At 35.0% G+C, this 25,108-nt stretch overlaps 1 protein-coding gene and 1 pseudogene across 1 annotated transcript in view; both read left to right on the plus strand.

Annotated features, from left to right (window-relative positions):
- PKHD1L1 (PKHD1 like 1) overlaps positions 1-25,108 on the plus strand; it is a 162,324-nt gene that overhangs the window by 97,297 nt on the left and 39,919 nt on the right. Inside the window, exons 50-58 of the mRNA XM_055284802.1 lie at positions 1,134-1,325; positions 13,120-13,271; positions 15,122-15,281; positions 15,839-16,010; positions 18,173-18,261; positions 18,616-18,764; positions 20,066-20,195; positions 21,928-22,046; positions 23,981-24,110. Of these exons, the coding sequence (XP_055140777.1) occupies positions 1,134-1,325; positions 13,120-13,271; positions 15,122-15,281; positions 15,839-16,010; positions 18,173-18,261; positions 18,616-18,764; positions 20,066-20,195; positions 21,928-22,046; positions 23,981-24,110 (1,293 nt within the window). The remainder of the gene's footprint in view (positions 1-1,133; positions 1,326-13,119; positions 13,272-15,121; positions 15,282-15,838; positions 16,011-18,172; positions 18,262-18,615; positions 18,765-20,065; positions 20,196-21,927; positions 22,047-23,980; positions 24,111-25,108) is intronic.
- LOC134737183 (mitogen-activated protein kinase 6-like) lies at positions 1,506-6,641 on the plus strand (annotated as a pseudogene).

Consider the following 25,108-nt stretch of genomic DNA (forward strand, 5'->3'; position numbering starts at 1 on the left):
CCTCCAAATATGTCCTTTTTCTCCTGCATTGGCACATTGATTTTAAATTAACAGAAAATTTTGGGCAATATTCATGGAAACATTGATCACAGAAGGAAACCATTTCAGTTTTAGAATGCCTCCATTTTATACTCAGTTAATTGCACAGATAAGAAACTGCTTACATCACTATCCTAATTCTCTAGCCAGTCATGCTCCAGAAACATATAAATTGCAGGCTTATCTACAAAAGCAATGTAGACAGACTGTATCTATCCTTGTGAAAATACTTTTAAGAGAAGAAATAAGTCACAAACCTGCTGTGAACCCTTGTATTCCAATCTAAATCCTAAATTTGTAATTTATTCAAAGAATACCAAAAGAACAAAATTCCATACACATTGTAGGTTAAATTTTTTTAGCATTTCAAGTTCAGAGTATGTCACATTTTCAATATTTCATAAATATTCATGATTTCTAGAATTTAGCATCTTTACAAATTATAAATGATAAAAAATCTGTCTAAATAAGATAGCAAGGATATGTGCCTTATACTCTGTCAGTCAATCGACAGGTAAACCTATAGACAGTAATGATTTACTTTTGAAAGACTCTGAAGGGTGAAAGAAAATTCATCTCAAAATTCAAACGCAAAAGTTGAGTTTTCAACCAGAGTTGTTAACTTCTGTTTCAAGTATAATCGTAACTTTAAAGAGGGAGAATGTTTGGATGCTTTTGATATATAAAGCTTTGTGTAATGTTTATTGATTTACTTAATTCAGTTTAGGTTTTTAATGTTAATTGGTAGTCTACCAGTTTTGAGTAAAGGCTTTATGGTCATAACACCTGGATTTAAATCCTCCGTGTCCTTGAATAGGCTACTCATCCCACTTCCCATTTCCAACTGTGACTCTCATGGGTGCTTCAGACCCTGTGTTTCAGCTAAATCCACAATAACATTCCTGACCAAAGAGCCACTGCAAATCTTCTGTATGAGATCCTCTTGCTCCAGGCAAACAAACAAACAAACGAAAAATTACCCAGACCTTTAGACTATATTAGTGGTACTATGGGTCACAATTCTGTATATTGTAGACCTTTTCTATGTTTCTTAATGGGAAATAAAAAACATATTTGGTTTTTTTGTTTCCCAGGGCACAAAGGACATACCGTCATTCCACACAGCTCATTGCTAGACCCTTCTCATTGTACTCAGGAAGCTGAGTGGAGCATTGGGTTCCCTGGATCAGTCTGTGATGCTTCAGTCAGCTTTCACCGTCTAGCGTTCAACCAGCCTTCTCCAGTATCTCTGCTTGAAAAGGATGTGGTTCTTTCAGACTCTTTTGGTAAGTGGAATATATTAGTTTAAACAACTAATTTAAATATATCTTCCTAAACATTTGTCATCATCTCCTTGCATTGTTACTTGGTTGTTCAAACATTGCAAAAAGTATAATATTTATATTAGAGTCCAAGCAGGAAACAAATAATACTCTCAAAGGAGGTGTTTGAGAAGCATTTTATAAATGCAGAGGCTAGCAAAATATTCTGCTGATCAAGAAACCTCCAGACAAGATTATGACAGAGAGAGGGAACGTTGGCATAGCCCTTGGAGCAAGTAAAAATGTACCAGTGTTCCTGCCACTCAAAGCAAATGTTTTTGATTGTCCTTGCTGATTGAGATGGGATGGGGGAGCATTTACTAGGTTAATAGCTGTCTACCAGGTGCCAGGGATTGTGGATTTACTGATTTGTTCCAGTAAAAGTACAATACCTGAAACACCAAATATGCTTGACATCATTACCTGATTATGTTGCATTAATTTACTGTCATTGTTCATAATCCATCTGGCATTTGCACCAGCCAAACAAGCAAGCTAAATAAATGGGGATGGGGTGAAAATCCTGAATCTGACGTTTCTTAAATCTTCAATCATGGCACTAATCTCTGCATTCAGGCCCTGTCCCGCCCCCCGCCACCCCCCAGCTCCAACTCAAGGATTTAAACTTGCTTTTATTTGATTAAGGAGGTGGCGAACATGGTTCCTAGAGTATAGAGTATCCACATAGTTCCTCCTACTATATTTGACCCCACTCCATTAGTTGGGCAACCAGTGTGGGAATTCTTCCAGTTATTAAGTCTGCCTAGTCTCACTCTACCTGACCTAACCTACCCTGACTGGCTCAGATCTGTATCTCTCTTTATCATTCCATCCGTCATCTCTCTAGAAATTATTAAAATATCTATTTATAATGAATACACTCTCACATATACACTGCTCTGAGGGATTGCAGATTCTGAAAAATGGAAAGAGCATTGATGAATCAAAGATTTGCTAAACAAAATCTTTATATCATCGTCAAAATTTTTTTTACATTTTCTGGGTAAATCTAAATGATGCAGCTTCTTGACAGCAATATGGAAAACTGTAATCATCAAGGTCTAAACACATAATACGGAATCATAAGTATAGAAAAAGAGTTTAATAACAGAATCCAAGTGCACTTATTTTTTCTCTTACAGTGTCAGTATTTACCATTTCTCGTCAGTATTGCAAATACTTTCATGTTACTTTAAAATGCTATCAATGTTGTTGAATTTCCCCCATTGAATGATATTTACAAAGTAGAGACTTGCCATTTAAAAATTTTAAACCACGTATCTCAATATAAACCAATTAAGATTTGAAAGTGTTTAGCAGCCACATGACAGCTGCTAAAATTACTTATGTCAAATCCATCAGGACATGCTGGAATTTTGTTATTACACTCCACGTTGTTAGCTTCTCTTATTAAGATATTTCTTAGAAGAATTTCAACTTCCGCCCTTATTTCAAATGGAGCCAGTCTTTTAGATTTTATATATGATTCAGGAAGGCAGGTATTTCTACATTTATGACATAATAGCTTTCTTGTCAAGTCTCTCTGTGCCCTTTAAGAATTAAGATTTTTTGGCCGGGCGCGGTGGCTCACGCTTGTAATCCCAGCACTTTGGGAGGCCGAGGCGGGCGGATTACGAGGTCAGGAGATTGAGACCACGGTGAAACCCCGTCTCTACTAAAAATACCAAAAAAAAAAAAAAAAAAAAAAATTAGCCGGGTGAGGTGGCGGGCGCCTGTAGTCCCAGCTACTCAGAGAGGCTGAGGCAGAAGAATGGCGTGAACCCGGGAGGCGGAGCTTGCAGTGAGCCGAGATTGCACCACTGCACTCCAGCCTGGGCGACAGAGCGAGACTCCGTCTCAAAAAAAAAAAAAAAAAAAGAATTAAGATTTTTTATTTAGTTACTAAACTGTGAATACCTAGAGGGTAGTATCTACAAACTTACCCTTCTGACACCATAAGACTCATCACAGAACATTGTAAATAGTAAGTAATTGGCAAGTGTTGAATTAAATGGAATTAGTTGCAATACTCGGACCATATTGCAAATACTCAAATCAGATTTTATATGTCTGTTTCCACTGTACATTCTGGAACTGGAGAAATAACCATAATACGTACCCATGACCCTACTGGTCTCACTGTGAGACTAAGTGAAGACTCATCCATCACTTGCCCTTGATAAGCTCCCATTCTAGCTGGTGGGCCATGTTAGCATATTGGCATTGGTGACTTCGAAGATTATTAGCATCAGTTTAGAGCCAGGATATAATAATATGGAAGGTCTGGTTATTTTTCTTTCCTTAGTATAATTGGCCACATATCTCTATCACTCAGTGGTGGGGCTTTTGGTCTGTGAATTGGCTTGGATCTAGAAAATAGGTAAGAAGCAGTGAATTTCTACCTAGGTAATTAGAGTTAGACTTCTGTCATCTAGGACCTCTATTAGTTTTCTTCCTATATGCACACCAAATATCACCTTAATATGCTACTCATCTATTTGATCTTTGGAATCTCAAGATCAATCAATCAGCTATCACAGATTCCTGCGGGTCAGAACACTCTGATTCCTCTGACCAGTGACTGTTGTGCTAATTAAACCTATCTTTATATCTAATGGTTAAGCACTGACTCCTGCCACTTTTACATTCCATTATTCCTACTGGGATCAAAAAACCCAATCCCATGGCACCATCCCCTACCAGCATTTCTGGCATTGAGAGAACAGCCACCATAGAACTCTTGAAAGGGCTAGTAAGGGAAAAATACTATTACCATTACTGGCCCTGAAAAGATGAAGGGAAGGAACAGTTACATGGACCCAGAGACAGAGCTATATGAAGAAGGCTGCTTGAAAGAAGCTGTGCCCCTTGGTTGAGAGATACAAGAGCCCACCAAGATCCCCCTACATTCCCTAAGAGTGAGAATCAGGGCAATAAATACCTCTCTTTCACCTTTCTCCTTCCCTCTCTTCTCTTTACTGTGCTTCTTACTGTCCAAACCCAACCAGAAGCTAGAAGGCAAAGGAACGGGGTAGAGAAGGGTGAAAAGTGGATCTACAGGAGAAAACATAAGTGTGCAGTGCCACTTCCATCATTCATTATGATGATATAAGTTACTACATTTAATTTTAAAACATTTTTTCTAGTGTTTTTTTCCCCTGTGAATTAAAAGGGTCATGTACCTGCTATCTGAGTAATAGCTATACCAACTGTCACAGTGCCTTAATAATATAAACCCAGAAACCATTGTTTTTCTTCTGATAAATAGATGTCCAGAATGGAATGATGTTACTTAAACTTTTAAAGTATGTGGTACAATAAAATATTTTAAACAAAATATCTATGAATGTGTCTTCCAAATAAAAACTGAAACAAAAGGTAACCAAAACATCAGAAGCAAATGAAATTATTTTATGTAACAAAGTGATATTTTAGTATTTCCCATTACTGTATCATAGAATAGTTTCTTATTTAATCATCCTTTTACATACTTTATGGCATACCTGTGAGTAAACTGAACATTAGTACTTTATTAAAACATGATTTAAGATACACTTTTACAGAAACACAGAGATGTGCAACCTTCCTAAGTAAATTATTTAAAATATACAACATAATAAAGTATATATTCCTTACAAGTTGATCCCCGAAAATATTTGGATGGAGATCGGGAAAAGTATCTGGAGGATCCTGCTTTTGATACCAATTACTCTACTGAGCCTTGTTGGCAATACTCAGATCATCATGAAAACAAATACTGTAATCTGGAGTGTAGCCATACTTGTAACTGCAAAACGAGGTCGTCATCATCATATTTAGATAACTTAGTTTGGAGAGAGAGTGAAGTTAACCATTACTATGAACCCAAGCTTATCATAGATCTTTCCAATTGGAAAGAACAAAGCAAAGAAAAATCTGATAAGAAAGGCAAATCAAAATGCGAAAGGAATGGATTGCTTAAAGCCCAGATAGCGCTAGAGGAAGCATCACAGCAACTGGCTGGAAAAGAAAGGGGAAAGAAGCAGGGATTTGATTTTGATTTCTTTATTGCAGGAACTATTCAGCTTAGTTCCCAGCATGAGCCTACTGATGTTGTTGATAAATTAAATGACTTGAATAGCTCAGTGTCCCAACTAGAATAGAAAAGTTTGATATCAAAGTCAGTAAGCCAAGAAAAACAGGAAAAAGGAATGGCAAATCTGGTTCAATTAGAAGCCTTGTACCAATCTTCTTGGGACAGCCAGTTTCTGAGTGGTAGGGAGGACTGTTTTTTTCATAAATCAGTTTTGTGAGGTAAGGAAGGATGAACAAGGTGAAAAGGAAAACACTTACACTAGTTACTTGGACAAGTTCTTTAGTAGGAAAGAAGATCCTGAAATGCTAGAAACTGAACCAGTAGAGGATGGGAAGCTTGGGGAGAGAGAAATGAGGAAGGATTCCTGAACAACAGTGGGAAGTTCCTCTTTAACAAGCAGCTGGAGTCCATAGGCATCCCAGTTTCACAGTCCAGTTGGGTCACCACTTAAGTCAATACAGGCCACATTAACACCTTCTGCTATGAAATCTTCTCCTCAAATTCCTCATCAAACATACAGCAGCATCTGAAACATCTAAACTAAAACACTCAGCAGACATTTATCTTTGTATTCTTCATGAAATGTGTTTTGTCTTTTTGTATTACTAGTGTTTAAGTCATTTTTTACTTCAATCAGATGGTGTCATTTAGTAAGGGTTTTATGAGTTCTTGTTTTTTAAAATCCAGACTTTCTTTTTCTACATGTGAGATTGTTTTCATTTTAACTGGCATGTCATTTGCACATAAAAATAAAGACTAGAGCAAAACAGTGTAACGCAGGAGGAGAAAAGAAATGCACAAAGACAAGTAAAGAACATTCTCTCATAGAACAATGATCTGTTTTACAGGAAACAAACCTTGCCTTGAAATTTACACAGTGAGACTATACATAATTGCATGAAAATAGCTATTTTTTTCCTAAGACATTTTTCATTCATGAGTATTTTCAAGTTTTTCATACTGTACACATTTCTTAAATGTGTACATGATACCAGCAGCAACTGAAAATGAATGCCGAATTTGGTAAACATGTGTTATCTACCTCAAGGTAACAAGAGTATGTGGCAAAACATATACCACCCATAGTGCTTCACAAAATGCACTTCTATTTAGCCAGCGTTTATTGTTATAAACTATTCTTAATAAAACTCATTCACTGTTTATAAATGTTCTGGTATGCATTCTTTATAGTGAAGTGTTAATACATCACATCTTATTTATTCTAGCAAATCAGTATATCTTCTGTATTTAATTACAAAAGTTAACTTTGTATAAGGTGTAAGGAAGGGATCCAGTTTCAGCTTTCTACATATGGCTAGCCAGTTTTCCCAGCACCATTTATTAAACAGGGAATCCTTTCCCCATTGCTTGTTTTTGTCAGGTTTGTCAAAGATCAGATAGTTGTAGATATGTGGCATTATTTCTGAGGGCTCTGTTCTGTTCCATTGATCTATGTCTCTGTTGTGGTGCCAGTACCATGCTGTTTTGCTTACTGTAGCCTTGTAGTACAGTTTGAAGTCAAGGAGCATGATGCCTCCGGCTTTGTTCTTTTGGCTTAGGATTGAATTGGCGATGCGGGCTCTTTTTTGGTTCCATATGAACTTTAAAGTAGTTTTTTCCAATTCTGTGAAGAAAGTCATTGGTAACTTGATGGGGATGGCATTGAATCTATAAATTACCTTGAGCAGTATGGCCATTTTCACGATATTGATTCTTCCAACCCATGAGCATGGAATGTTCTTCCATTTGTTTGTATCCTCTTTTATTTCATTGAGCAGTGGTTTGTAGTTCTCCTTGAAGAGGTCCTTCACATCCCTTGTAAGTTGGATTCCTAGGTATTTTATTCTCTTTGAAGCAATTGCGAATGGGAGTTCACTCATGATTTGGCTCTCTGTTTGTCTGTGATTGGTGTACAAGAATGCTTGTGATTTTTGTACATTGATTTTGTATCCTGAGACTTTGCTGAAGTTGCTAATCAGCTTAAGGAGATTTTGGGCTGAGACAATGGGGTTTTCTAGATATACAATCATGTCATCTGCAAACAGGGATGATTTGACTTCCTCTTTTCCTAATCGAATACCCTTTATTTCCTTCTCCTGCCTGATTGCCCTGGCCAGAACTTCCAGCACTATGTTGAATAGGAGCTGTGAGAGAGGGCATCCCTGTCTTGTGCCAGTTTTCAAAGGGAATGCTTCCAGTTTTTTCCCATTCAGTATGATATTGGCTGTGGGTTTGTCATAGATAGCTCTTATTATTTTGAGATATGTCCCATCAATACCTAATTTATTGAGAGTTTTTAGCATGAAGGGTTGTTGAATTTTGTCAAAGGCCTTTTCTGCATCTATTGAGATAATCTTGTGGTTTTTGTCTTTGGTTCTGTTTATATGCTGGATTACATTTATTGATTTGCGTATGTTGAACCAGCCTTGCATCCCAGGGATGAAGCCCACTTGATCATGGTGTATAAGCTTTTTGATGTGCTGCTGGATTCGGTTTGCCAGTATTTTATTGAGGATTTTTGCATCAATGTTCATCAAGGATATTGGTCTGAAATTCTCTTTTTTGGTTATGTCTCTGCCAGGCTTTGGTATCAGGACAATGCTGGCCTCATATAATGTGTTAGGGAGGATTCCCTCTTTTTCTATCGATTGGAATAGTTTCAGAAGGAATGGTACCAGTTCCTCCTTGTACCTCTGGTAGAATTCAGCTGTGAATCCATCAGGTCCTGGACTCTTTTTGGTTGGTAAGCTATTGATTATTGCCACAATTTCAGAGCCTGTTATTGGTCTATTCAGAGATTCAACTTCTTCCTGGTTTAGTCTTGGGAGGGTGTATTTGTCGAGGAATTTATCCATTTCTTCTAGATTTTCTAGTTTATTTGCATAGAGGTGTTTGTAGTATTCTCTGATGGTAGATTGTATTTCTGTGGGATTGGTGGTGATATCCCCTTTTTCATTTTTTATTGCATCTATTTGATTCTTCTCTCTTTTCTTCTTTATTAGTCTTGCTAGCGGTCTATCAATTTTATTGATATTTTCAAAAAACCAGCTCCTGGATTCATTAATTTTTTGAAGGATTTTTTCTGTCTCTATTTCCTTCAATTCTGCTCTGATTTTAGTTATTTCTAGCCTTCTGCTAGCTTTTGAATGTGTTTGCTCTTGCTTTTCTAGTTCTTTTAATTGTGATGTTAGGGTGTCAATTTTGGATCTTTCCTGCTTTCTCTTGTGGGCATTTAGTGCTATAAATTTCCCTCTACACACTGCTTTGAATGTGTCCCAGAGATTCTGGTATGTTGTGTCTTTGTTCTCGTTGGTTTCAAAGAGCATCTTTATTTCTGCCTTCATTTCATTATGTACCCAACAGTCATTCAGGAGCAGGTTGTTCAGTTTCCATGTAGTTGAACGGTTTTAAGTGAGTTTCTTAATCCTGAGTTCTAGTTTGATTGCACTGTGGTCTGAGAGACAGTTTGTTATAATTTCTGTTCTTTTACATTTGCTGAGGGGAGCTTTACTTCCAACTATGTGGTCAATTTGACTATAAATCATGCTGCTATAAAGACACATATACACGTATGTTTATTGCGGCACTATTCACAATAGCAAAGACTTGAAACCAACCCAAATGTACAACAACGATAGACTGGATTAAGAAAATGTGGCACATATACACTATGGAATACTATGCAGCCATAAAAATGATGAGTTCATGTCCTTTGTAGGAACATGGATGAAACTGGAAAACATCACTCTCAGTAAACTATCTCAAGGACAAAAAACCAAGCACCACATGTTCTCACTCATAGGTGGGAATTGAACAATGAGAACTCATGGACACAGGAAGGGGAACATCACACTCCAGGGACTGTTGTGGGGTGGGGGGAGGGGGAAAAGACAGCATTAGGAGATATACCTAATGCTAAATGACGAGTTAATGGGTGCAGCAAAACAACATGGCACATGGATACATATGTAACAAACCTGCACATTGTGCACATGTACACTAAAACCTAAAGTATAATAATAAAAAAAAGATCCTAAAAAAGAAAAATATATATATATAAAATAAAAATTAACGTAGTTTTTAAAATTTATTTGCAAATACACTTTTTCCATTTGGCGCTATGGTGTGTTGCCTACCTAGCTGAATCTATAATGTTAGCTTATCCTAAGGCTGTCCACACACTTAATTTACTTAAGTGTTCATTTTAAGTAACGTGCTCACTGTGTATAGGAATTTGTATTTTGGAGGTGCTTGATCTACAAAGAAAAATTGATTAGGAATTACTTCATTATAAAATGCTCCTAGAAGACTTAATTGTGTTTATTTTTTTTAGAAAAAGAATGTTAGACTTGTGTGCATGGAAGTAATTAAGGTACATCATTATTGTAGTTTAAAAGTTGTACATGATAAGACATTTTGTTTTTACTGTATGTTTTTACTGAATGATCTATTCCCCATCCCAAGGCAAGCATGAATAAAATTAGGTTAAATGTAAAAAAAAAATAAAGTATATATTCCTTTAACTATTAATTTTTAAGCACTAATATTCAAATATCTAAGCTTTCAAATCTCTAAGCTTTCTTTTTGTGGTTATTTTTAGTGGTGGTGAGGATTTTAGAAAGGAGCTTTTGTTTGCTTATGTGTTTATTTTCTGGTTTTTTGATTCAGGGAATCTGGTATTTCTGAATTTATAACATTATAGCTTTCTTGTCAAGTATCTCTGTGCTCTTTGGTCTATTCCCTTCAAGAATTAAGATTTTTTATTGAGTTAGTAAACTGTGAATACCTAGAGGGCAAGATCTACAAACTTATCTTTCTGATGCCACAAGGCTCAATACAGAACATTGCAAAGAGTAATTACTCAGTAAGTGTTGAATTAAATGGAATTAGTTGCAATACTCAGACCAGATTGCAAATTAGAGAAAACACTATGCTAGGCATTTTACTTGTGTGTGTGAAAAAAAAAATCAACTGTATAGTAAAGTACATTTGCCTACTTTGATCTCCATTAAAGTCAAATAAAATTATTTACTTCTAAAAATTAAAAACAGGAAAAGATAACTTGTCCCGATTGTATATGTATGCTGAGTGAAACAAAAGTTTAAAAAGTATACTAGATTTGTAGGAAGTAAGGGTTTGCTATAATTTTACATATGTCCTTGTATATCTTTATCAAAGCATCTCATGCATGATGGTATATCTTTATGTAAATATATGTATAAAGTTATACCAGATGGCAAATTAATTTGAGACACTAACTCTTAATGATCCTATTTTTAGAAAATATCAACTTCAAAGAGTTTATATTTCAGTCCAAGACACTTAAAACCAACATACTTGAAATGAGTGCAGCTTAAAAAATTAGAAAAAACACAACTTAGAAAAATGGAAATTTGTTGGGCCGGGCGCGGTGGCTCACGCCTGTAATCCCAGCACTTTGGGAGGCCGAGGCGGGCGGATCACGAGGTCAGGAGATCGAGACCATCCTGGCTAACACGGTGAGACCCCGTCTCTACTAAAAATACAAAAATTAGCCAGGCGTGGTGGTGGGCGCCTGTAGTCCCAACTACTCAGGAGGCTGAGGCAGGAGAATGGCGTGAACCTGGGAGGCGGAGCTTGCAGTGAGCCGAGATCGCACCACTGCACTCCAGCCTGGGTGACAGCGAGACTCCGTCTCAAAAAAAAAAAAAAAAAAAAAGAAAAATGGAAATTTGTTTCACTTATGAAACTGAATTATTAAGAAATGACAGGTTAAAATGCAATCCCAAGCATCAGAAAACTTCACTGGAGGCTGGGTGTGGTGGCTTATACCTGTAATCCTAGCTCTTTGGGAGGCAAAGGTGGGCAGATCACTTGACGTCAGGAGTTCAAAACCAGCCTGGCCAACATGGTGAAACCCTGTCTCTACTAAAACTACCAGAAAAATTAGCCAGGTGTGTTGGCACATGCCTATAATCCCAGCTACTTGGGAGGTTGAGGCAGGAGAATTGCTTGAATCCAGGAGGCGGAGTTTGCAGTGAGCTGAGATCATACCACTGGACTCCAGCCTGGGTGACAGAGACTCCATCTCAAGAAAAAAAAAAAGAAAAGAAAAAAGAAAAGAAAAGAAAAGAAAAAGAAAGAAAAGAACTCAATTCAGTGCAATTGAGTTCTGCAAGTCCAGGAGCAAATTCTAGAGGTTTTGGATGATTTTAATCAGCTCTTCTATGTTAACCATTGCTTCACAACAGACTATCTCAAAACTCAATAGCTTAAGCCTACAATCATTTATTCTTAGGCGTCCAGGGGCTAGGTTGATTGATCTAGGCTGGGCTCTGCTGGAAGGCTGTGCTTCAATATAAGGCTTTGCTTCTCGCCAAGGGCTGAGCTCAGGTAACTCCACGTGTACTCGTTCCAGGTGTCAGGCAAAGGGAGAGCAGTTACCTGGGGGAGGCTCTTCTCTTTGTGAAGATAGAGGCTTAAGAAGTCAAGCCTCACTGAGCAAGCACTTTTCAAGCATTTACTAGTGTCAGTTCTACTAATGTCCCATTGGCCAAGATCAATGAAGCAGGGAAGTCTACTTTGCCCTCAAGGAGAAGAGAGGAGTGGATATTTGCTGAACAATAATCCAGCTAGTCACAGTTCTTTTCGTACTTTACAGGATTTTCTGGTAGTGAACGTTTTTGGTGTCTCTGGTCACGAATCTTTTAAAATTAATACTAACTCATAAAGCATAGAAATTCATGAATTTGTTCTCTCATGGCATTGGAATTTTGTTGGGCCTTATTTTAGACAAATTATTTTATAATCTTGCTTCTAGCTTCTTCCTCCTAAATTTTTAAAATAAGAGGTTGTTAATTTAATATAAAATCCCATCTGAGATGTAAAGTAAAGGAAGGGGGAGAAAAATAGAGGAAATTAATGAAAGACCTTTCCTTTATATTGTAAGAGAACTTTTCAAATCTTCTATTAAAGCTATCAGGCACTCTCTTGTGACCAAAGCATTACTAAATTATATAGTTTTTCCTATAACAGGTAGTTCAGGTTCAAGGTTTGTATTCCTAAAATGTATATATCTTAATCAGTGTTAAGTTATAGGTCTAGTTGTAGCCTTGTTCTTTAAGAACTCTAAATCAAAACACCATTAAAGTCAAACAAAATTATTTACTAGTAAAAATTAACATGTGTTGTACAGATTTTAATTAGCTCAACAGATATAGGAAACTCTAATAAAGAATCAGAGCTTATGTTTTTATATATTCTACATCAAGGATTCAGAATAACTAAGTTCTTAAAGAATAAAAATGAAATTATGTTTAGATCAATGACCTTTAAATAATTATATTAATATATTTAGGCACTTTCATTTTTGCAGTTGTAATTTCATGATGTTTCAAGTGTATCTTTCCCTAAGGAATAAAGGCTCCATCTCAATTCCAAATTCCAGGTTTGAAAGCATTTTACTATCCAGTTGAATGTAATATTAATCATTTCAGTTCTTCAGTCAAACGAAGACATTTAGAACATAAGTAATGAAATGCCATATTAATCTTTTTAAAGACTTTCATAGACTAAACCAATATTTGCTAAACCAACATTTGCTAAACCAACCAAACTAAACTAGCATTTGCACTTGTTTACAAAAGGAGGAGTTTATTAGAGGTAGAGATTACTATTATTTGCTTGTTCTGTGTTCTCCTATAGGCACAAGCATTATTCCATTTCAGAAGAAACGACTGACTCATATGTCTGGATGGATGGCTCTGATTCCAAATGCAAATCACATTAACTGGTATTTTAAAGGTGTGGATCACATAACCAACATTTCATATACATCAACTTTCTATGGATTTAAGGTAAAAATATTTATCTTCTAATGATTATAATTGCGTATTACCCAAACACAGCTTCCATCCTCATACTTACTCACACACATTGTCAGGCCACAGGGACTTTTCGTCACAAATTGAGCTATTGAAATCCTGCACATTCTTTATGAACCACTCTGAATCTAAGAAGTAAGCCAAAAAAATTTCATTTGAGAATCAGAAGTAAGCAATCTTTCTGCCACATTGCTGTAGTACTAAGCTTATTCCCCTGTCATTATTACCATGATAATAACTTGCCTTTACTGAGAGTTTATGATATCTCAGGGACCAGCAGTTAAGGACTTTATTTTTTATATCATGAAATATATCAAACATACCTGAGGTCAAGAGTTTGAGACCAGCCTGGCCAACATGGTGAAACCTCGTCTCTATTAAAAATACAAAAAAAAAAAAAATTAGCTGGGTGTGGGGGTGGGCACCTATAGTCCCAGATACTTGGGGAGACTGGGGCAGGAGAATTGCTTGAACCCAAGAGGCAGAGGTTGCAGTGAACCAAGATCGCCCCTGTACTCCAGCCTGGGTGACAGAGGGCGACTCCATCTCAAAAAAAAAAAAAAAAAAAAAAGCCACTACCTAACTCTATCTAAATCTAACATTCTGTGAATATTTACTTTCTAATTCATAAAAAAGTAAAATATGGTAGATAAAGTGGAAGACTTCTGTATTATTTACTCTCATCTTATTCCCCATTCTCCACCTCTAATGGTAGCCAGTATCCTGAATTGGATGTTTTCCATCTTATACATGTTCTTCCACTTACACTACACATTTGTGCAGCATTGTTTTAAATATTTTTAAACATTATAGAAATAAAATATTGTCTACAATTTTATCTGTCAATTTTTAAAATAAAATATTTTCTAAATATATGCATATATACACACATACACACATCACATATATATGTGTGTATGTGCATATATATATACTCTACATGTGTATACTTAATATATATGTATTTATATATACATACACACACACGAGAGAGAGAGAGAGATCCTTTCGTTGCCTTACTGACAGAACTAACATTATTGTCATAGACATGTAAAATGTTAAAAAACAAAATAGAAATTCAAGACAAAAAACAAACTAAAGCCAAAACTTTTAAATCTTTTTTTTAATTTGTCTTTTTAAAATTTTATTATTATACTTTAGGTTTTAGGGTACATGAGCACAATGTGCAGGTTTGTTACATATGTATCCATGTGCCATATTGGTTTGCTGCACCCATTAACTCGTCATTTAGCATTAGGTATATCTCCTAATGCTGTCCCTCCCCCCTACCCCCACCCCACAACAGTCCCCAGAGTGTGATGTTCCCCTTCCTGTGTCCATGAGTTCTCATTGTTCAATTCCCACCTATGAGTGAGAACACGCAGTGTTTGGTTTTTTGTCCTTGCGATAGTTTACTGAGAATGATATTTTCCAGTTTCATCCATGTCCCTACAAAGGACACGAACTCATCATTTTTTATGGCTGCATAGTATTCCATGGTGTATATGTGCCACATTTTCTTAATCAAGTCTATCGTTGTTGGACATTTGGGTTGGTTCCAAGTCTTTGCTATTGTGAATAGTGCCGCAATAAACATACGTGTGCATGTGTCTTTATAGCAGCATGATTTATAGTCCTTTGGGTATATACCCAGTAATGGGATGGCTGGGTCAAATGGTATTTCTAGTTCTAGATCCCTGAGGAATCCAAATCTTTTAAATCTTAATTAACATAATATAGGGGCTAATTATATGTCATTAAAATTAATGTGTTATATGAAGAATATTAACATACAAGTCACATTTTTCTATAAACTTTTATAGGAAGAAGACTATGTAATTATATCACATAACTTCACTCAAAATCCTGATATGTTTAATATTATTGATATGAGGAATGGTTCCTCAAATCCATTGAATTGGAATACTAGCAAGAATGGAGACTGGCACCTTGAAGCAAACACTAGTACTCTATATTACTTGGGTATGTGTCATTAGGCAGAAATGATATTTTATCTAATGGTTTGTCTAAAAGATGAGAAAAATTGCTTAATAAGCAAATGTGTTGTGCAGTGCTTAATATATACAGGATCCAATAAATGTTTGCTGAATGGAAAAACTGGAGACAAAATTTATTCTTGAAAAGGTTTTGAGTTGAATTAAGAACTTTCATTTTATATTGAAGGTGACACCAGCATGCTTACACATTGACAGTTTTATTTCATGGGCTTAGAGAAAATGAATACAATGGAAGCTGGCATATATTTTGTTTCCATTTTTATTATTTAATTATTTGGAAAATTAAAATATTTAAGAATAAGTTTTAATTAAATTCTAAAGCATTCATCTTTATCAAGATATTTTGACCGTGTATGTCTTTATAATACATACATTATCAGAATTTCTCAATACCTCTTTCATACATATGAATTATAACTCAAGTTACTACCTAAAGAACATTTTCCAAAATGCCATAATTTTATTTACATTCAAGCACTTTGGTCACTGTGTTCATTTAACCCACTTTTACTTCACTTTCAGTGTCAGGAAGAAATGACCTTCATCAGAGTCAGCTCATTTCTGGGAACCTGGATCCTGATGTGAAAGACGTTATTATTAATTTCCAAGCTTACTGTTGTATTCTCCAGGATTGCTTTCCTGTACATCCCCCATCAAGAAAACCAATTCCCAAGAAGCGACCAGCCACATATAAGTACATAGGCCTTTTGTAGTTGATACCCTTCAATATCTCTTAACATAATCCTTTTCACATGTCACTCCTAGATGAAATAATAATGCTTTACTCCTGCACAATGTCTTGTAGATTACAAAGTACTTTCACACTCACTGCTTTGCTTGAGCCTTACAAAAACCATCATGAGAAAATGAAAACGTCTTATAAAAATTATGTGTGAAAGTTATTGGTAACCTCACAGTTGCAGAATGTTAGATTTAGATTATTAGACATGGCCCAACTCCCTTATTATATAGACGAGAAAGCTGACACCCAGTGAACATAGGTGCATTACCTGAGATCACAGAGCTCACTGATGGCACATCCAGTACAGCACTAGAAACTAAGTCTCCTCATGAATCCAATGCTTTCTTAGCAGGTGCTGTCTCTAGAATAACCATCGTGGTCAAATCTCATAATAGAACTTAGATAATTTTCTTTCAAATGTATTTTAATTCTTCTAGTTAAAAATAATATTTCTATCTTTGTAACTTATGTAGCTCTTTACCTTTATTTCTCGTGAAGCATCACTTTCTACCTTGTATTAGAGTAATTACTGGACATGGTGGTACTAGCACATTCAGTATTAGTCTTTAAGACCCTGAAAGGCATGATCCTGATTTGATGTATATTTGCATCCCTTATGGAAAATACTACTGACAAATCATGATGATGATGCTAAAATCTAACATTTAGTGGGCACCGAATAGCCCATTACTGTGTAACAAGTACAACTCAATGATAGTTATTAGATGAATTACATTTCAAAATAAATAGATAATGTAGTGGTTATTGTACAAAAGAACAAAAATTGAATTTGTTTATATATTCATTCAACCACTAAAAAGAATTTACTGAGTATCCACTATGTGCCAGGCATTTTGGATTTGATTATAAACAACATAGATGTGATCTCTGATCTCATTACACTCATATTCAATCCAAAGAGATGACAAAACAAGCAAATAAATAAACAAAAAAGTAAACAGAAGATAAAGTACGTAAGTGTGAGTTGTGATAAATGTTATAAAAAGAATGTATATGGGGCTGGGACAGAGAGCAATATGGCAGGGACAGCCTTTGGGTGGGGTGGTTAGGAACACCCTCAGGGAGTGGTTATTCCAACTGCAACCCAAAGGATGAGGAAGAGCTCGCTGCATGAAGGGTGGGAGAGACCTAGGGAGCAACTTGTGCAAGTGCCCTGACATAGAAAGGGTGTGGCATGTCAAAGAATGGAGAGAGAATCATCAAGGCCCTCATGCGTTCTAAGGTAGATATAATTATTAAATATTTAATTAACATTTATTATGACTACTATAACAGATTTAGATTGCTCTAGGCCAGAATGTGATAAAGGTAAACTACGATAAACTACATGTATATGCCATGGTATAGTTTTTCTTTCTTCCCACGGTATGAATTTTCTTCACTGGAAATAGTTATAATTGGATTGATTAATTTGTATTATTCAACTAGCTATGAATAATACAAGACAAAACAGAATCTTGACCCAGAAGTGCTACCTCAGGATTAGAACAGAAGGCTCAAGCTATATAACTTAATGCTTAGTTTAAGAGGGCTTTGTTGATCGTAACAATGGGAAATAAGAAGGGGAATGCATAACATGATTATTGATAGTGAGTGATGGTATGAATAAGAATGAAGGGCTATGATTGTAAATATTTTCCAGTGGGAAAATATCACCAATTTTATAATATTCTTCATAAAAATTTGCATTAAAAGGTATTTTCTAGAAGGCATAGTGATGAAAACTGAAGACCGTCTGTCCTCCCACACACTTTACGAAATTATTTCAATTTAACCTAGCCTTCACTTTGGATACAGACCTGCCACCCCCATCCCAGCCCAGGGGCTTAATGCCATTGGTGCATCCTTGTCAACTCAGAGACCATCCTTCTACCCCTTTCTTCACAGAATCTACCCAACTATATCCTCTACCCCTACTCCCAACGAAATAGCACCATCTGTCAATCGTCTTTAAAAGGACAAAGCGTGCATTTCTTTTTTCTTCTCTACCATGTAAAATCTTATGGGGAAATGGAATGGTTTACATTTTAGACAAAATTAGGGTATATCACAACAAGTAGTAATTCATGGAAATATTTCTCTTCTCTTTTCAGTTTATGGTCAAATGATTCTTTTTGGCAATCATCACAAGAAAATAATTATACTGTACCTCACCCAGGGGCAAATGTGATTATACCTGAAGGTAAATGCATAAACACAAATGAATAAAATGTTTGTTTTATGTAATATTAACACTATGGCAGAGTAGATGTCACAGTTTTATCAGCACACCTTGGGGAAAGAGCAAGTGTGGAGAAGTGGACTCTATTAATGCATCCCGGATACTAAACCTAGCCTTCTGGGGTTTCTGTGGATTTAAACCTCATCATTAATTAACAAGAGCAGATTTTTCTGGGAGAGATGGGAATTAGGTATTATATGAAAACGCATGTCATAAACTTACTCAAAACTAGGACTCACTGATAAGCTTGTCAATGTTTTGCTATAAGTTGTAGTTTATGGATTATGTTATATTTCTTAAAGTATTGTTTTATAGGAACATGGATTGTAGCTGACATAGATATGCCATCAATGGAAAGACTCATTATTTGGGGGGTTCTAGAACTGGAAGATAAATACAATGTAGCAGCTGCAGAATCTTCTTACAGAGAAGTTGTTTTGAATGCTACCTACATATCACTGCAGGTAAGAGTGAGGGCCTTGTAGTTTATATCTTTATTAATCTAATTTTAAAATGTATATTTACTCCAATAATAAGAAGGAAGCATATTCAATTGGTGTGAATAAAAACACAACTGGCTCTAGCCTATTAAATGTGAATCTCAGGTAAGTCCAATATATTTCTGTTCTCCTTTAAATTATGGACTAAACATTTCTTATGAGTAGTTATTATGGGATTCTTGAGTCTGCTGTTAGCCCAGTTTCAATTCTGTATAGAATATCTATGTCATTATGAGGTCAGGCTAAACCAACAGCTTGTTCCAACAAAGAGTCCTAGGAGTTCTGAAAAAAGTAAAAGAATTTAAGCCTTTTGTTCTTTAAATAAAACAAACAGTATTTAAAAAAAAACCAAAGGGATATAGATGGAATTATGAAAGCAAGAGAAAATAAATCAAAATGTTACAGCTATTTGGAACAATCCCCACATTCCTTGTAAACCCCGGATAGTCTTGAACCTGTACCAGCTTAATCAGCTCAATTGTCCTGTCAGTCTTGTAATATTGTTCATGAAAAAGAATCGCTTAGCCAAAAAGCTATTAAGCAGCATTAAAATAGTAAGTAGTTAGCATTATTATTATTTCTTTGAGAAAGGGAATAAAGTCCAGAAACTTGGTTATTAATATTTTAAAAGTGCATTGTATTTTGATTAAACATATGGCTTTAAGGTAAATTAAAATTACAACTGAATTTTACCTTATTGTTTTTTAGTTGGGTAACCAGGGGTAAGTTATCTGACCTCTTTCACCATTCGTTTTCTCACCTGTGAAATAAGGATAATAATACTAATTCATGAATTTGGTGTAAAGAAAGGTTAAATGATATAATATATGTGAAGCCTTACACATTATGCATGATGGAAACAGCAAGCATTTAATGATAGCTATTAACTATTAGTATTAACAATGATGGCTTATAAATGGCATAGCTGGGGTGTAAGCGTGAAGAGTGTATTTTACATATAGGATATTACTTTCAAATACATTATGGTCTGTTCAAACACCACTAGTTTAGGTCTTATGAAATCTCAGTTTTAGGTCTAGTTCTGTCAGTAAGTAGATACTGAATTTGACCTTTGAAAAATCATTTAGACTGCTTATCCAAAAGTGAAATTAAAGTCACTTCCAGTTATAATGCTGTTCTTTATATAACAAAACTCATTCCTTTTTAGTAGGGGAGGCTTCCAGTGACTTCTTAATTCCTTTTTATGGGTGAATTTTTTTTCCTGGTCAATTTTTAAGTATTAACAATTTTCTGCTTCATTTCAGGGAGGTAGATTAATCGGTGGCTGGGAAGATAACCCTTTTAAAGGAGACTTAAAGATTGTTCTTAGAGGAAATCATACTACCCCAGACTGGGCCCTTCCGGAAGGACCAAATCAAGGGGCAAAGGTCTTAGGTGTGTGTCTACAGATACCAAAAGTGTCACATCTGTTTTAAGAATCTACTTTAAAATATATGGCACTAAAGTACATATCAGTTCATAATGATAAATACTTTATCATAAAAATTACTTCTGATACAAAAGTATCAGAAGTTTTTACAGAAATTTATTTATTGTAAAGGGTTATAGAAGTAGCAGAGATTTTAGAATTAAATAACATCACGTTTCACCAGGTAAAAACAGATATAAATGTGTATATTTTAAACCAAAATGTAATTTATTACAAAACTAATATTAACAAATCTCTTTGTATGTATATTATTTTTCCAATCTGGTTTTCTTCATACAGTTTTCTTTATGTAAGCAATACTATGTTTCACATTTTGGTACCTTTCCTTAAAAGGTAACTTTCCTACACATTATTCCATTTATAGTATTAATAAATAATCTGTGGATCAGTTGACTCTGCAATCAATTACCCAGTCACAGCTATTGCTGAGATTTAATTCCCAGTTGCATTAGTATACTGTGGATATTCTTACTTGAGCTCACAAAGCAAATGGCTTGAAAGAGTTTCACCTGGTCACAATTAAGAACTGCTTTTATGAATGGTACTGCATATTTATTTAGGAGACACATATAAGCATGTGCTACCATTGTTTTACTGTACAATTTCTAAAACTGACACCAAGTAAATAAGGGGCTAAACAATTGCTTGAGATTGAATTAGCTCACCATTCACAAATGTCCTGAGGCAGACAAATTCAATCTTAAAAAAAAATGTACGTGCTTTTTATTTCAAAAGTAACACTTTAAACAACATAGAACAGTATGAAGAAAACATATCTGTAAAGAATACACATCTTTCTAATTCTCTTTTAAGGACACTAGCATTAGTTAAAAATTTTTTGTGTGTTTTCCTGTGTTTTTTATCTATGCCTATATTCATATTACATATACTGATTTGTGGTGATAGTATTGTTCCTTTCATAAAACATGGTCAGACTAAGTATATTATTATGCAGTTTTCTTTTCTCAGTGAACATATTATGAAAATCTTTCCTGATTGAAACTTACAGATAAAACTCTTTTTTAGGCCGGGCGCGGTGGCTCACGCTTGTAATCCCAGCACTTTGGGAGGCCGAGGCGGGTGGATCACGAGGTCAGGAGATCGAGACCACGGTGAAACCCCGTCTCTACTAAAAATACAAAAAATTAGCGGGGCGTGGTGGCGGGCGCCTGTAGTCCCAGCTACTCGGAGAGGCTGAGGCGGGAGAATGGCGTGAACCCGGGAGGCGGAGCTTGCAGTGAGCCAAGATTGCGCCACTGCACTCCAGCCTGGGTGACAGAGCAAGACTCTGTCTCAAAAAAAAAAAAACAAAAAAACTCTTTTTTTATAGCCTATTATTCTACAGTATTAGTATATTAAACTTTATTCCATCCTTTTCCTATTGATGTATATTTGGATTACTTCCAGTTTCCTCGTGTTTCTAAATATTGCTGTGGTAAGCATCTTCATTCATGTACTCTTGTATACTGGCTTTAATGTCTATGAGCCAGATTTCCAGAAGTGGGTTAAAGGGTCAAAGTCTTCTTACATGGTTCCAAGCAGAGAGCACCAATTCATTCCTTTCGTTCTAAAATGTTTAATCACATAATAAAATATATCAATGAAATTTTCATTTTATAATAGCACCTAACTCAGTACTGTGTGGTGAATAAGTAGGAGTGTGCTTTTCTTCTTTAGGGGTGTTTGGTGAGCTGGATCTTCATGGAATTCCACGTTCAATATATAAAACTAAGCTCTCAGAAACTGCACTTGCAGGTTCCAAAGTCCTATCTCTGATGGATGCTGTGGATTGGCAGGTAGAGAAAATAATTGTGTAATGGAAAATGAATATACACAGTGGGTCAGCTGAAAAAAGTTTCTATTCTACTCTCATGGGCATTCATTTTCTCATGTGATTAACCAGATGAAAAATGTGTATTTTGTAATAAGCTTGCAAAAATTTATCCAATAGGAGGCATTTAAAAATTGTGGCTTCAATGGTCCTTTAAAATAAATAGAGAACATTATGTGTGTGTGCATATATACATATGTATGTATATTGTATTTATATATATTTTATGACTATATATTATGTATATATATTTTATGACATATATGACTATAGATTAGTCATACAATATATGACTAATATACATTATGTATACACAAGCTAATATATAATATGTCATTAAAATGTATATACATAATATAAATTAGTCATATTATTTTATATTAATATATATGTAAGTCATATAAGAAAAATGAATATTTTTGGATAAAATTAAAATATGACTATTAGTCATAAAAATGTATATACATAATATATTAGTCATATTAGTCATATTTTATACCAATGTATATTAGTCATAGAAGAAAAATATGAACGTTTTTGGATAAAATTATTTATTATAAATTCTTGCAAAACAGAAAATGGAATTATTTAAAATATATTTTATTATCTTAGTTACCTCTTCACTTCTAATTTATGATTTTACATGTTAAGAATTTGAAAAGAAAAATTCTGACACCCAATGACATCCAAATACTGCCTCTGTTAAATGAGATATTTTAATAAAGTATAAATGGTAGCAATTCTCATCTCTACTGTGCTCATAAACTATGCACAAGCCATAGAGTCCACATGTTTTACAAATACATTTTTAAATGCCAAGAAAAATTAGAGAAATGGATGGATTTCGTCTCCAAGCTCTCAGATCTCAGCCAGTTCCTTTCTGGTGAGAACAAACTTTAGACTCACAGAACAAAGAGAGCCTTAGTTTGAGCAAATCAATGCAAATCATCAAAACATATGGGTTTGCTCTCTTAGTGTAGTTTATAATTGGTAAATAGACAGAGGGTTTATTGATAAGTATTACGATCTATTTACAATATGTTTTTACTTGTGATAGTTCTGGTGTGATTACTTTTTAAAGAGAGTAATTAAGTGATTTTGATATCCCTATTATTTATCCAATTAATACTGTCTGCAAATTTTGTGTCAGAGTGATATTTAACCAAGTGTCACACACTTTTCTAGGCATTGGGGATTTAGTGGTGAAGAAATTTGTCCACGCTATCATGGAACTTCCATTGGAGTGGGAGAGTCAGATACTAAATGAACAAATAAATATCTATTAATTTCAAATAATGTGCATAATGAAGGAAATAAAACAGGTAGTGTGATAGAGACTGCCATGGCAAAGAGTAGCAGATAACATTGAATATTCCAGAGATGGTCTTTGTCAAGGGTGCTTCTGAGCAGAGATTTAGATGACAAGGAGGAGCTCAATATACAAAGTTCTAGGACTCAGCCTTGCCCTTTAACTTTCCTCAGGCTTTTCTGCCTTTCAGGAATAACAAGTAATAGTTAATTGTACTAAACAAACAAACAAACAAAAAACTAGGGAAAAAATTCAACTCTTAATAATATTGTCCTGAGCAGTTTTTAATAAAAATGTGAGTATGTTTACTTGGATGTCTTTGCTTTTTTAAAAAAGGTATATTACTGTGATTTTACTAAAGGGCTGAATTAAAGTTAAGAAAATGCTCAGATAATTCAAACTTTATAATTCTTAATATCAAACACAAGCATATATACTTTTAGAGACTTCAATGTACTGTTTATTCTTTCTGATAATACCATAATTGTCAATGAGATATAAATTAAATTTGAATGATTTAATAATGATATCAAGAAATATAAACCTATTTTTAAAATTGTTCTTAAATTTGGCACTTGAATTTTTCTAAGGAGGGAGAAGAGATTGTGATAACAACCACAAGCTATGATTTCCACCAGACAGAAACAAGAAGTATCGTTAAAATCCTGCATGATCATAAAATTCTCATTCTTAATGATAGCCTTTCCTATACTCACTTAGGTAAGTAGATGCTTTTTAACCAAATAGATATATAATTGTGTTGAAAGATTCACATTTACTCTGTAATTATAATTCTTTGATAAAACATGTCACAAATATGTTAAAGGAGCATTTTATTTAGATTGGCAATAATACCCAGTGAGCGCTGCTCTTTCTGTGTTGGTTACCGATAGTCCCCGCTATGTGCTTTCATTCGTTCAGCAAATATTCAGCAAAGACCTACTGTTTGGCATTTTATAGGGTAAGGCTCAACACTTTCTGTTTAAAGCAAGCTTCTAGGTGATTCTTGTGCACGCTGAAATTTGAGGATCCTTGATCCAAAAGCCTTGTTGTCCTAAACTGTTTCATGGATATAGTCTTTACTGGTAAATGCGTTTAGACAAGTAATAATGGAAGGATAAAACTATAATTGTTGAGGAAAGAAGGAATAAGCATGATCTGAAGAGGAGTTTTCCACTTACAGGAGCAGGGACTTCCCAGCACTCTAGCCTTTCCCCATTTGGCATGGTTCCTTCATCCAAATCTCAGGAAGTGGGAGCAGACAGTAGTGTAAAGTTAGAAAATCCTTTCAGATGCCCATGATGCTCACGGGAACTCCAGATGCAAGACAGCATGATAGACTAGAAGACATTTGACCTGCATGAAAAAGAAACTGAAAAGAACTTCTCAAAGCAGTACTTTGATAGAAGCGCATGTGTCTATAATTCTATATCATATATTTTTCTTTAAATCATAAAGAAAAGTTTTATTTGAAAAATGTTTCATTGTAATTAGTTGTAAAACGGTTGGTTTTCGAAGTTTGACATTACAGATTCTTTCATTTAAAATACCAAGCATTTTTTTCTGTTTGAAATGTACCTGCTTGTCTTAAAGTTTTGAGTAACATTTCTTAAAAAGCAGCGTGTAATCTAGGTTATGTTTTACAAATTGTTAAGATGTAAATGTACAGATGGTGTTGGATATGCTACTACCTATTGTGAAGACTTGTGGTTGATATA

This window comes from Symphalangus syndactylus, chromosome 7 (genome assembly GCF_028878055.3).
Source record: "Symphalangus syndactylus isolate Jambi chromosome 7, NHGRI_mSymSyn1-v2.1_pri, whole genome shotgun sequence".
In the NCBI taxonomy this organism is placed as follows: Eukaryota; Metazoa; Chordata; class Mammalia; order Primates; family Hylobatidae; genus Symphalangus; species Symphalangus syndactylus.